General features: G+C 49.0%; 1 protein-coding gene across 1 annotated transcript in view; it reads left to right on the top strand.

Moving 5' to 3' along the window:
* Positions 1–12,211, top strand: part of LOC114106128 (pneumococcal serine-rich repeat protein) — a 29,002-nt gene extending 16,791 nt beyond the window's left edge. Inside the window, exons 4-13 of the mRNA XM_071605435.1 lie at positions 1,942–2,130; positions 2,931–3,061; positions 3,421–3,479; positions 5,878–6,029; positions 6,528–6,596; positions 6,698–6,860; positions 7,826–7,987; positions 8,179–8,276; positions 10,034–10,113; positions 12,081–12,211. Of these exons, the coding sequence (XP_071461536.1) occupies positions 1,942–2,130; positions 2,931–3,061; positions 3,421–3,479; positions 5,878–6,029; positions 6,528–6,596; positions 6,698–6,860; positions 7,826–7,987; positions 8,179–8,276; positions 10,034–10,113; positions 12,081–12,122 (1,145 nt within the window). The 3' untranslated portion in view covers positions 12,123–12,211. The remainder of the gene's footprint in view (positions 1–1,941; positions 2,131–2,930; positions 3,062–3,420; positions 3,480–5,877; positions 6,030–6,527; positions 6,597–6,697; positions 6,861–7,825; positions 7,988–8,178; positions 8,277–10,033; positions 10,114–12,080) is intronic.
* Positions 12,212–12,495: the final 284 nt, after the last annotated feature.

The raw sequence follows: 12,495 nt of genomic DNA, 5'->3' as shown, positions 1-12,495 counted from the left end.
CTCTCTTGGCCAGGGGATTCAGGACTTTATAGTTTCTTCTTAAGTTATCTGGGTTCTGCGCAGTTGTCTTTCTCTTGTTGAGCTCTTTGGTTTTCTGACAAGGGCCCCCAAGCTTCTTCACGTCGGAGACCTGAGTCTTGTGTCTGTAGAACGTCCCATACGTATTGCCTCAGTTCATTTGTGTTGCTGTGACATATTACCTGATGATTGGTAAAGTATAAGCAAAGGGTGTTTATTTGGTTCATGATTCTGGTGACTAGAACAGCATGGAGCTGGCATATGGGCATCGCTTCCCTGGCTGCATCCCAATATGAAGGGTAAGCACCAGGCACATGCAGAAGGGTCGTGTGTGCAAGTTAGGAAGCAGGAGCTTGGGGACAGGCCAGTCTTGCCTTTTATTTTATTTATTTGTTTATTTTTGGTGGTGTTGGTGATTGAACCCAGGGCCTTGTGCATGCAAGGAAAGCACTTGATCAGCTGAGTTATATCCCCAGCCCCAGCCTTGCTTTTTTATAACAACCTCTTGAGGAAGACCCTCCTCACTCTGCCAGATCAGCATTAATCCATTCATGAGGATGAGGCCCAGATGGACCTAGTTAGCTTCTGTGTGGACTTACTTCCTCAAGGTCCTACCACTCAACGGGGGACTAAGATTTCAGCATATGCATCTTTGGGGGGCACACCTCAAACCATGCAGGTGTTGCACAAAAATTGCCTGCACTCCCGTGGGGCTCACCACTTGTGCTGGTCACCACTCTGAAGGCTAATGGTTTCCACTTCTGTCCTCTTTCTCTTCCCCAGAGGCTGTACTTCCCTTTAGGCTGTTAGGCAACAGATGAGGACCCCCAAGTTTTGTTTTTGTATCTTTTCACAAACCTGTGCTTGAGTTTGTGAAAAGATATAACACTTAAATCAGGTCTGAGCATCTTCAGTAATGAGAGAGGGAGAAGGGAGAAGAACGAACTGATTTAGGATTTATGACTCTCTTGTGTGCCGGGACCCTTGACTTAGAGGCTGCAGGATGTGGTCCCTGCTCTCTTGAGTCTGGTGGGTTTAGAACAGAAAGCAGTCTTTGCAGAGTATACACGTCCTTCATGTGCACACCCTGAAATCTGCTCTACACGGGCACAACAATATTCCAGAAAAGTCAAAAAGTGCTTTAGATTTTGCAGGTTGATTGGCACGGTTCACCAAGAGCCGAACCATGTCTTTTTTTTTGGGGGGGGGCAGGTTGGGGGTAATCAGGGATTGAACCCAGAGGTGCTTAAACCACTGAGTCACATCCGAGCCCCTTTTATTTTTTATTTTTATTTTGAGACAGGGTCTCACTAAGTTACTGAGAGCTTCACTAAGTTGCTGAGATTGGCATCAAACTTGCGATCCTCCTGACTCAGCCTCCTGAGTCACTGGGATTTCAGGTGTGCACCACCTCACCTGCCTCCACTTCCTGTCATTTTAAACTATGTCTAGACTTCCCCCTCAAATTCCATGAGCCAGGAAATATGAGAAGCATCCTAAAGAGATGTTAACAGTAATGAGTCCTTCTGACGCAGGGGTTGAGGGACAATGACCACATTCATTCTTAACCTTCATGGAATCTCGATTGGTCCGGTTCCCTGGTTTCCCTTATTCCGCCTCCTGTTTTCTCTTCCTCGGTCCTGATGGTGTCACCTGTCACGACACCAGGTTTCTCCTTCCTCATGTGCTGAAGTAAAGCAAGATGAACTCTGAGAAGGGGGGTCCAGGCTGCCTCTGCCTGGACTCTTGGACAGGCCTCTTCCTGCCTCCCTTCTCCTGTCTGTAAAGTGGGCATGATCCTAATTCACCTGCGCACCCCAGGTCTCACAAGAGTATCCCATCAGACAGCATCTTTGAGAACACACTCCCCACTATCATATGCTGTGCAAATCATGTGGTTGACCATGACCTTCTGCCTTTCAGTGACCTGCATGAATGGAGGGAAGTGGACAGGAGTGGCCTGTGATTGTCCCCCGGGCTTCACAGGAGATCGATGTCAGTTATTGACCAATGTCTGCCAGAATGGAGGTCTCTGGGATGGGCTCAAGTGTCAGTGTCCCAGCCTCTACTATGGGCCACTGTGTGAGAATGTGGTGGAGAGCATCGAGATTGGTACGTGAGACCTCACACCCTTCCTCTCCCCAGCGCCAGGCCCAGGGTGTCCCACTAGGCACCTGTTCCTGTCCCATTGCGGCGTGTGGCAGGAAGCATGGCCACTTTGGGGATTGATATTAACCTAATGATGAGAGTTAAAAACATTTTTAAGTGAATAAAAGAAGAAGGTATAATTTGGAACAAAATACCAATTTGGCCCAGAATTTGACCATAAAATGCAACATAGACGGTCCCCGGCTCAGGATGGTTCGACTTAGGATTTGGGGGCTTTCTCTTGGTGCCCAAGTGATACACATTCAGTGGGAATCGTACTGCAAAGTGTGAATGTGCATCTTTTCCCAAGCGAGGGATGTCAGGTATATTCTATCGAGATGCAGAGCTGCAGCTCCCAGCCAGCCCCACAGTCACCCGGGGGTGCAGGGGAGCGACGGGCACTCTACAGGGTTTCTGTTATGATTTTCTGTAGGTTCGTGGACGCAATGCCTTTCAGTTTATGATATTTTTTATTTATGATGGGTTTATCCAGATGTAACCCCATCATAAGCTGAGGAACAGAGCACAGGGCAATATGGGTAGAATTTTCTAGGAGAATATAAGACCCAAGGCCCCTTGTGCTCCATCCCTTATCCCTGAGGACTAGAGGATACTTACCTCTCTTCCCAGGGGACAGAGGGTCGGGAGAGACCCAGGTTGCTGCCTCCACCCAGGGTGAGCTTCTGGGGGGTTCAGGGCTCCTTGGTAGGGAGCCCAGAGGTGATGCTTGCTCAGTAAGTGGTGCTCCTGTCACTTCCCTCCAGAGCCACCACCACAGACGGTCACTGCTCAAATGGAACTGACCGTGACCGTGACTAGTGAGCCATACAGTGATAAGCTACAGGACCGGTCTTCTCAGGAATTCAAGAAGTTCAATGACACATTCACGGAACAGGTAAACCTGGGAGAGCAAGTCCCCAGGGCCCCTCAGTTCCCCCGGGGAGGAGTCCAGAGGGGTTAGGAAAGCACCTGAGGGCTGTTTCCTCAATGGACTTGTGAGTTCTCGGCTCCCTCATGTCCTCGGACTTGCTAGGGAGGCTGGACACAGGAAACCAACTTCCTCTGGAGGCTGCTGGGTGGAGGAACCTTGGTCTCTGGGAAGGAATCTTTCCATTCCAGGGAGAACTGGGGAGGAGGACTGAGAGGTGGTGAGGGACAGGGCGGCCATGCTGACCCTCCTGATGTTCCACAGAAAGGCCCAGCAGACCCCTAGATGGGACCTCTGGGATGATAGAATGACCTCTTACCTTTCAGATGAACACAATTTATTCTGGAATCCCTGAGTATGAAGGAGTCAACATCACAGGGTTGAGGTGCGTATCTGGGGCTGGGCCTTCGGAGTGGAAGCAGCGGTCCTAGTTATAAAGGCCACTGTGACCAGGCCGTCTGTCCTAGCCTGCTAGGGCTGCCCTGGTGGAACACGTGGACTAGGGCTTCAGCAAGAGAGAGTGAGCTCGCAGTCCTGGAGGCTGGAAGTCCAAGATGAAGGTGTGGGCAGCGTGGGTTTCTCCTGAGACCTTTCTCTTTGGTTTGCAGATGGCCACCTCCCTGCTGGGTCCTCACATGGTCCTTTTCTCTTTTTGCATATCTTGGCTGACTCTTTGTTCAAATTTCCCCTTCTCATAAGGGCAACAATCAATAATTGAATTAGGTTCCATCCCAATAGCTCCATTTTAACTTCACCTGAATCTTGTTCTGAGGCTCGGAGATTAGAGCTACAACCCATGAATTGGGGGGCTGACTGTAACACCATTCAGCCCCTAACACCTCTCAACGATGATTTTGCCTCTTTTCCCCACTGGATGCTCATCAGGAGTGAGGGAGGCCAGCCGGGCTGTTTCTATTGCACAAATGGAAAAACTGAGGCTCAGAGAGATGCAGCGACTTACCTCAGGGGTCCGTTACAGAGTGGCAGAGCCGAGATTCAATCCTGTCATGTCAGGAAGAGACCATCTGGAAAACCCAAAGCCGCAGTGGGAGCCAGGGATAGATACCCTGTTCGTCTTCAGAGATGAAGCCAAATAATTGAGCCCGGGGAGGGAGGCGCCCAGGGGAAAGGCTCCCAAGTCCACCCCATCCTGCATTCACCTACCCGCCCTCCTGGGATTCTGTCCTGTAGAATCTTCCCCTAGGAGCCGCCCCAATTTTATGAAACCATTTGATCTGTGCTGGCCAACAGGGCTGGCACGAGTCCCCTGAGTCCCTCATGGATCATGAGGAAAATCTCTTCTCCTGGGTTAGCAGAGCCATGATGGACAGTTTTCATAAGGAACTTAAACAGCATTGCTATTTTTTGTGTGTAGCCCTGGGGACTGAAGTCTGCACCCTGGGCATGCTAGGTAAGGGCTGGACCAAAGGACCAAAGGACTTGGGCACCCTTGGATCTTGGTACTTGTAAGGGGTCCTGGAACTAGACTGCAATGGCTCTTAAGAGATGGCTACATTATGATTCATGTAATTATCCTATAGTGCACATTCTAATAGATAATATTGTATAATTTGATTTTTCCACATGCTGTATTAGTCAATGTGATACTCTAATTTTCTTCTATGAGTAGTTCCCCCAAATCTGCTGTTGATAGTTAAGCCTCTCAATATTGTATCAAGAAGAAAAAAGGAAGAGGGCATTAGACTTCTAGAATTTAGGAATCTTGGATGGTGCTTACGAGGCCAGACTTTCACTGTGTTTTTAAATCCAGAAAAGACTCATTCTTAGGGTACACATAATCCCTGTGCTCCCTGAGAGGTGCTCTCTGGGGCCTGCAGTGTGAGGTTGCTGATCATCAAACTTCCTGGTTCCTTCTGTAAACACAGGAGATGGCCTTCATAAACTCCGGGGCTGGCTGCATTGTTCTCTTAGGGGCACTGACCTTGACTTCTAAACCCTAAATAAATTAAACCCTAATCTTGGGATTTTTTTTTTTTTTTTTTTGCACCAGGGTTTGAACCCAGAGGTGCTTAACCACTGAGACACATCCTCAGCCTTTTTCAATATTTTACTTAGAGACATATTCTCTCTGAGTTGCTTAGAGCCTCACTAATTTGCTGACACTGGCTTTGAACTCACAACCCTCCTGCCTCAGCCTCCGGAGCTGCTGGGAATACAGGCGTGTGCCACCACCGTGCCTGTCCCTTTTTGATTGGAATTTCAATCATCTGGGAGCTGGAGATCATTTTAGCGGTGACAAAAATATATGTGATTAGAAAAAAAAAATGCATGTCTGTGCCTTTGGATTTCTGCATGTCATTTTAAGAGGCTCAGAGACCTCCTGTAGGCCTTCACCTGTCCCTAGGGAGATGTGACCTCGAGAGAGCCCCTGCAGTGACCACCTACCCTGAGACCAAGCCTCCTTCAGGTCACCTCAGTGTTGCTGGGTTACATCTAGTGACAGTTTAAGGATGGCTTTTCCATGTTCTCCACCAACATCCAACCACATGGCTGAGGCTCCCTGGAGGCTGCCCAGGCCCCTCCTCCCATTGTCGAAGGCTTCACTTAGGTGCCATTATAGAAAGACCTGTGGCAAAGGGCCTACCGTGGTGCCTGGGACAGAGCACTTACCTAGGAGGCCTCAGGTCACCATTTTAATGGTCCCTCCCCCAGCTCTGCCTCCCCAAGAGAGCAGATGGAGCAGAGCCAGTGGGAAGAGCGGGCACCAAGGCCACCAGGGGAGGATGCTCAAGGACAGGACGTCATTGTCTCTTCCTCCTCAGGCAGGGCAGTGTGGTGGTGGAGCATGACATCATCCTGAAGACCAAGTTCACCCCAGAATACAAGGAAATCTTCAAGAAGGCCACCGAGGAGGTGAAGGAAAAAATCGAGAATGCAACCAGAGAGCTGATAAGCAACAATGATACCTGCACAGGTGGGCTCCTGCGTCCAGGTGGGGCTGCCAGAGAAGTCCTTCATGTTTGTCATCCTGGGAGGTGGGGGGAAGGGAGGGAGATGGCAGCTCACTGAGATCCAGGAATCAGCCCCTCGGCCCTTCACTCAGACTGGCAGATTCCAAGAGAGCCTCTAAAAGGAGGCCGCAGAGCCCAGTGGAGTCGGGCCGAGTCCTACAGGGCACTGGAAGGGTCCAGGACAGCTGGGGCTGCTGGGAAGTGAGGACCAATGTGATTTATTATGCAGTGAATCTTCTGAACACAAGAGAGGTGCGGGGATCGAGAGAGGTGCGGGGATCGAGAGAGAAAAGGGACCCAGGGAGCGGCAGGGCCTCTGGGAGCTGGAAGAGAGGCTGGCCCTGCCTCTGCACAGAGCCGCTTCCTGTGTCCCTGTCACACCCCCACCCCCCTCACACGCCTCAGCCCCGTGGGGACCCTGGACCGGCTGGTTATAAAGGCTCCTTGTGTCTCCTTCACAGCCCTGCTGTGCTTCAACTCAACTGCCACCAAGGTGCAGAACATTACAGTCACCCAGTACGATCCTGAAGGTAGGTGACACGGTGGTTTCAGGAAGAGCTGGAGAGGTGAGGGGGCAGTGGGAAGCCAGGGCTCCTGGCGCCTGATCACAGCCGCTCTCGTGTCCCCTCAGAGGAATGCCGGAAGAAGGCTGGGGAGGAATTTGCCCCCTACTTCACGGTGGAGTACAAGGACCAGAAGCCCTACTGCATCACGCCCTGCATGGCCGGCTTCAAAGCCTCGTGGGACTGCCACTACGGCAAGTGCCAGCTGCAGCGCAGTGGCCCCCAGTGCTAGTGAGTACCCCACCTACCCCCCGCCCCCGCCCAGCCCCTGGGGTCTACCCAAGATGCTGTCTGAAGGTCAAGGTCATGGGACTGGATCCCAGCATCTCCTGAATGCATCAGGTCACAAAGGACTTGGCAGAACATGCATGGCCAAGCCCCCTGGCCAGGTCCAGATAGGCTCAGTAGCTGCTCTTCCTGGTGTCCTCTCTGTGCTGGGTGACACTGAGGGCGGGGTGAGCTCCCCGGGAGCAGAAGGAGGGTCCCAGCTTCAGGACATTTGCAGCCTGACATGGAAGCAGGGGCTTGCTTCCAGGGAAAGGACCGCCATCTCCTGTGAGCAAAATAGGGAAAGAAGGCCACACATCTCCACGGGCAGGAGGGAGGCCACGAAGCCCAGTCCTAGAGGGACAAAAGCCAAGAAAGACGTTGCCAACCTAAACCGAATTAGAGACAGTGGCAGCCGGCGAGAGCACTGGGGGTGCAGCAGGGAGCCGCACTCCTCTCACTTGCCTCAGCCCCCTCAGGAGGAGGCCTGCGAGGTCCTTCTGGGACAGCTTCCTGGGGGAGGACCTTCCACGCTGGTCAGAGAGGAAAAGAGCCGGGCCTCAGAGGGGGAACAGGGGCCCCAGATCAGGGCGGGGGACAGATTTTCCGGATAGAAAGGAGAACTGAAAATGAGGACCATTAATGGGTGGGTGGAAGGGTCACGTTGGGGCGCAGCCCAGGGAAGTCCAGGGCTGGGTCAGCTGTCCCAAGTCCTGGGTTGCTACTATGGGCAAACCTAGGGGCCTGGCACTGGGTGTTGGACCCACTGAAGTGCCAGCCCAGGGACACTGGGCTTGGTCTCCGTCCATCCTCCTTGCCCCACACTCTCCTTCCCCCTTCCCCGCTTCAGACACCCAGGGGTCAGGGCCCAGCTCTGAGATTGGTGCTGACCCCACTCTCACCCCCGCTGCCCCTCTCCCCCATCTCAGCTGCCTGATCACAGAGACTCACTGGTACAGCGGAGAGACCTGTGAGTGGGGCATCCAGAAGAGCCTGGTGTACGGACTCGCGGGCGCAGGCGGTGCCGTGGTGCTGCTGGTCATCGTGGTCCTCCTGGTGTTCACGCTCCGCTCCAGGAGAGAGGTGAAGAGGTGAGCCACGGCTGCCCCTCCCCTCTTTCCTCCAGGTCCCCCTCCTCCTCCCTCTGCTCAGATCCTCTGTCTTCAGTCTCTCCAACCCCGAGGTGAAGAGTGAGAAGCTGAAAGCAGGGACCTAGCTTGTCCTTGGGTCCTCGTCCCTGCTCCCTGATCATCATGGGGTCTCTGTACATCTCTATCAACAGGCAAAAGGCCACAGTGTCTCAATTGTACCAGTGGCAAGAAGACAATGGTGGATCTGTCCCTGGGACCCTCCGAAACATTGGCTTTGACATCTGCGAAGGTATGGGCAAACTCCACTGGACTCAGAACGCGTGGGGACACACAGAGAGGGACCAGGGGGAACACTGGTGCTTGAAGGAGGGAAGGGGGCTTGGGTACAGTGGGGCATGCCTGTAATCTCAGTGAAGTGGGGGGTGGAGGCAGGAGGATCACAAGTTCGAGGTCAACCTGGGCAACTTAGTGAAGTCTTGTGTCAAAATAAAAAATAAAAAGGGCTGGGGTGTAGCTCAATGGTAGAACACCCCTTGGTTCAATCCCTAGTACAAAAAAAAGTAGGGGGCAAGAGGGGAGCATTTGCCATTTCCCAAATATTTGGTGCCACATTGGAAACCCAATTTCCACGGCTTGTTCCTGCAAGACCCTGGGCAGGGCATAAGCCTGGTCACTGCTTGGCTAGACCATTGGGGAGGCACAGGCTACCTGACAGTGCTAGATTTCTCTAGAACACAAAACGGCCTATGTGGACATAGATTTGTGCCCAGAAGTGGGTAAGCTCATTAGCAAGTAAGTTGCATCTCACCAAAGAGATTAACATTCGATTTTGTTAGGTCAAATGCACATGTTAAAAGTTCTAGAAATAAAGTTTTTAAATTGCAAAGATGAAAAATCATGCATCGAGGAAATTTCTCAGAAGAGTCTTTAACTTCTAAGAAGGGGAAGGTTGGAATGAGGAAAAAGTCCAGTTCATTCACAACAAGGCAGGAAAGGGGAGGAAAAGAAAAATGAGAAGACAAATAGCACAAAATAAGGTGGCAGAAAGTATCCAAACCATCCATAGTCATAAAAAAATGCAAGTGGATTAAACACTCCAGTTAAAAGAGTGAATTTTTAAAAAAATCTAGCTGTTTATCATGGATGAGAGGAATATGAAAACAGATGGACAGAGAAATATAAAAAGAACATGGAAAAAGGAAAACAGGATTGCTAGACAAAATATTTGTTGTTCTCTACATTTGTTGTGGGAATATAAATTTTAAGTTAGAGAGAGAGAAAGGATCTATATTGGAAAATGGCTTACTATGTTAGACACAGTCCCACTAGTGTCCAATAGGTACAGTTTCAAAATACGAAAAGCGAAGATTGACAAGACTGTGGGGAAAAATGGACAAGTCCACCAACATGGTGGGAGATTTTAAAAATACCTGTTGTAACTGATTCATCCAGCAGACAAAAAGTCATCAGGAATATAGAATGCTTGTACCCAGTAACTGGAAGCCTTGGTATAATACAGAACATCGTGTTCAACAACTGAAGGGAACATAATTATAACGAGAATATAGAAGACTCATTTGATGGACATGCACAAGGCCACAAAAAAAAGTCCTCAACAAATTTTCAAAACAAATATAAAAGTCAGACTACATTATATGACCATAATGCAAGTAATTTAGAAGTCAATACCAAAAATTTCTGGAAATGAAAACAAAAACTTCTGTATCTTTGGAAACTATTTAAGTTTCTAAAAAACTCATGAGTTAAGCAGGAAATCATATGGAAGTTATAAAATACTTGGATGTAAGAGATTATGAAAATACTTGGCATGAGAACTTGTAGGGCAGTTATGACTATACTCAGAAAGAAATGTACAGCCTCAAAAGACTTATAACTGGAAGCTTTGGGGGTGAAGCAGTTTAGGTAGTCTGCCATGTTTTCAGTTTCAAGGGTGTAGAATGAACCCGCTCGCCCTCTTTCGGGTGAGCAGAAATGAGACCTTATCTTCCTAACCACCTGTCTCTGGGGGGCTTTCTCCTCCTCTAGAAAGAGAAGATTACATCCACCTGGACGCCATCTACAGTAACTTCCAGCCCTCTCTGAATCACATAGACCCTACAAAAAAGGTAAGAACAGCCTGGGTGAGACTCTCACCTCCCTCCACTCCGAGGTGCCATCTTCCCCAGGACACAATAGGACCTTCAGCAAGTAAAGCCATGTGTATGGTTTGTTGGTCCAGGCAGTGGTCCCTGGACTACACGGCCAGGAAATGAGCATAACTTGGGAGGGCAGTTGGTAGGGAAGGTGGAGAAGGTGGAATCTACCTTCCCTCTTCCTCCTCTGTGATTTCCCTCTCCACTGTAAGTATGTCCATCATGGCCAATTTATTTAGTTATTTTAATTTTTAAGCAACCATCAACATCAGAACAATAGTAAATACTTACATGCCTCACCCAGATAGTGATGTTTAACATGTTGTCATGTTTTCTTTTTTCATATCTACCTATCAATTCAATCATTCAATCCTAGAGACTCAGGAGGCTGAGGCAGGAGGTTTGCAAGTTCAAGGCCAGCCTCAGAAACTTAATGATTCTCTCAAAAACTTAGGGAGAGGGCTGGAGATGTGGCTCAAGAGGTAGCGCGCTCGCCTGGCATGAGTGCAGCCCAGGTTCGATCCTCAGCACCACATACAAACAAAGATGTTGGTCTGCCGCCGAGAACTAAAAAATAAATATTAAAATTCTCTCTCTCTGTCTCTCTCTCTCCCTCCTCTCTCTCTCTTAAAAAAAAAAAAAACTTAGGGAGAAAATGTTTTAAAATAAAAAGGGCAGGGGAATGTAGCTTGTTGGCAAGGCACACCTCAATTCAATCCCCAGTATTTTTTTTTAAGAGTGAGAGAGAGAGAGAGAGAGAATTTTTAATATTTATTTTTTTAGTTTTCGGCAGACACAACATCTTTGTTTGTATGTGGTGCTGAGGATCGAACCCGGGCTGCACGCATGCCAGGCGAGAGCGTTACCGCTTGAGCCACATCCCCAGCCCCAATCCCCAGTATTTTTAAAAGGAGGGAAATTAATTAATTATTTTTTTTCTGAGCCATTTGAAAGTCAATTGCAAACATTATGACACTCTCTCTCAAAACACCTCCACGCATATTCCCAAATACTATTATTATACCTAATAAGTTGATAATAATTCCACAATATCATCCAATAACCAATTTTTCCAACTGATCTAAGGGCATCTTTTATAACTTTTTTTAAGAGAGAGAGAGAGAAATTTTTAAATATTTGTTTTTTAGTTTTAGGTGGACACAACATTTTTATTTTATTTTTATGTGGTGCTGAGGATAGAAACCCAGCGCCCCATGCATGCCAGGCGAGCGCACTACCGCTTGAGCCACATCCCCAGCCCTATAACTTTTTTTTTTTCATATGTGGATATAAATTTCACTTGGTGAATTTTGTTGTTTCTTTGGCCTTTGTATCTATAACTGGCTTTTAAACATATATTGTGTCGTTTTGGAAGTCTAGGATGGTTGTCTGCAGGAGGGGCCCATACTCTGTATTTGTTTGATTATTTCCTGGTGGTCTCATTTAACTTGTCCTTTAATCCTCAGTAATTCCTACAAACTGGAGGTTAGGTCTAGAGGCTTAATTAAATTCAGCTTAAACATCTTTGTTATGTCTTAGATAATGTTATTGCATCACCCAGGAGAAACACAACATCAGGTTGTCCCATGGAGACTAAGGCCATGACTGGTTCCCTGGGAGAAGGTGACCACTTCTTAATGACCTCGTTAATATTATTTCATCTGGGTAGATATTTGAGGACAGAAGAATCACCAAGTGTGATTGGCCTCAGATACTGTACTTCCCAGAGAGAGAGAGAGAGAAAGCAAATCTTGGGGCAAAAAAATAAAATCACTGGCCAGGCTTCTGATGAGGGAGGGACGATACCATGTGTTTGTGCTGGATTCCAGGTAATAGGACAAGTTCAAAGCTGAGATTTTCCTAGGCCCGAGCCTCTAATGCTTTCAAAACCCAAATAACTCATGGGCCCAGCCCTCATTGAATTCTGTTTCTCTCTTCAGGTCCAAATTCAGAGGCCCCAGGTGGTAATGACAGCCTTGTAAAGCAAAGCAGTTTTGTGTGGCGCCGTGGGATCTGGGAGTGAGGGGACCCCAGTTGGGCTAAGCTTGGTGGAACATTTCCCCATGGAGAGCGCGCCCCAGGAGTTGTTGGGAAACAGCCACTGCACATACCAAAGAGGAAGAGGAGAGAGAAACAACAACTCAGCTTCTGCTTATGAAGTCGTGTAGAAGCACCGGGGAGGCTCCAGAGGGCTTGTGGTGATGCCAGGCGAGGCCTTCTTGCCCATTTCCTGGGAGGTTCTTCTGAGCGCGCCTGCCCACGTTCAGCACCAAGGACAGCGCCCGGCCTACAGGCTTGCAACTGGGACCGCTTCCACCCCGGGACTGCGCTTTGGAACCTACAAAACGCTCGTCT

Source organism: Marmota flaviventris, chromosome 19 (assembly GCF_047511675.1).
Source record: "Marmota flaviventris isolate mMarFla1 chromosome 19, mMarFla1.hap1, whole genome shotgun sequence".
Classification (NCBI taxonomy): Eukaryota; Metazoa; Chordata; class Mammalia; order Rodentia; family Sciuridae; genus Marmota; species Marmota flaviventris.
The sequence above is the reverse complement of the archived record's forward strand: the minus strand, read 5'-3'. Positions and strand labels throughout refer to the sequence as shown.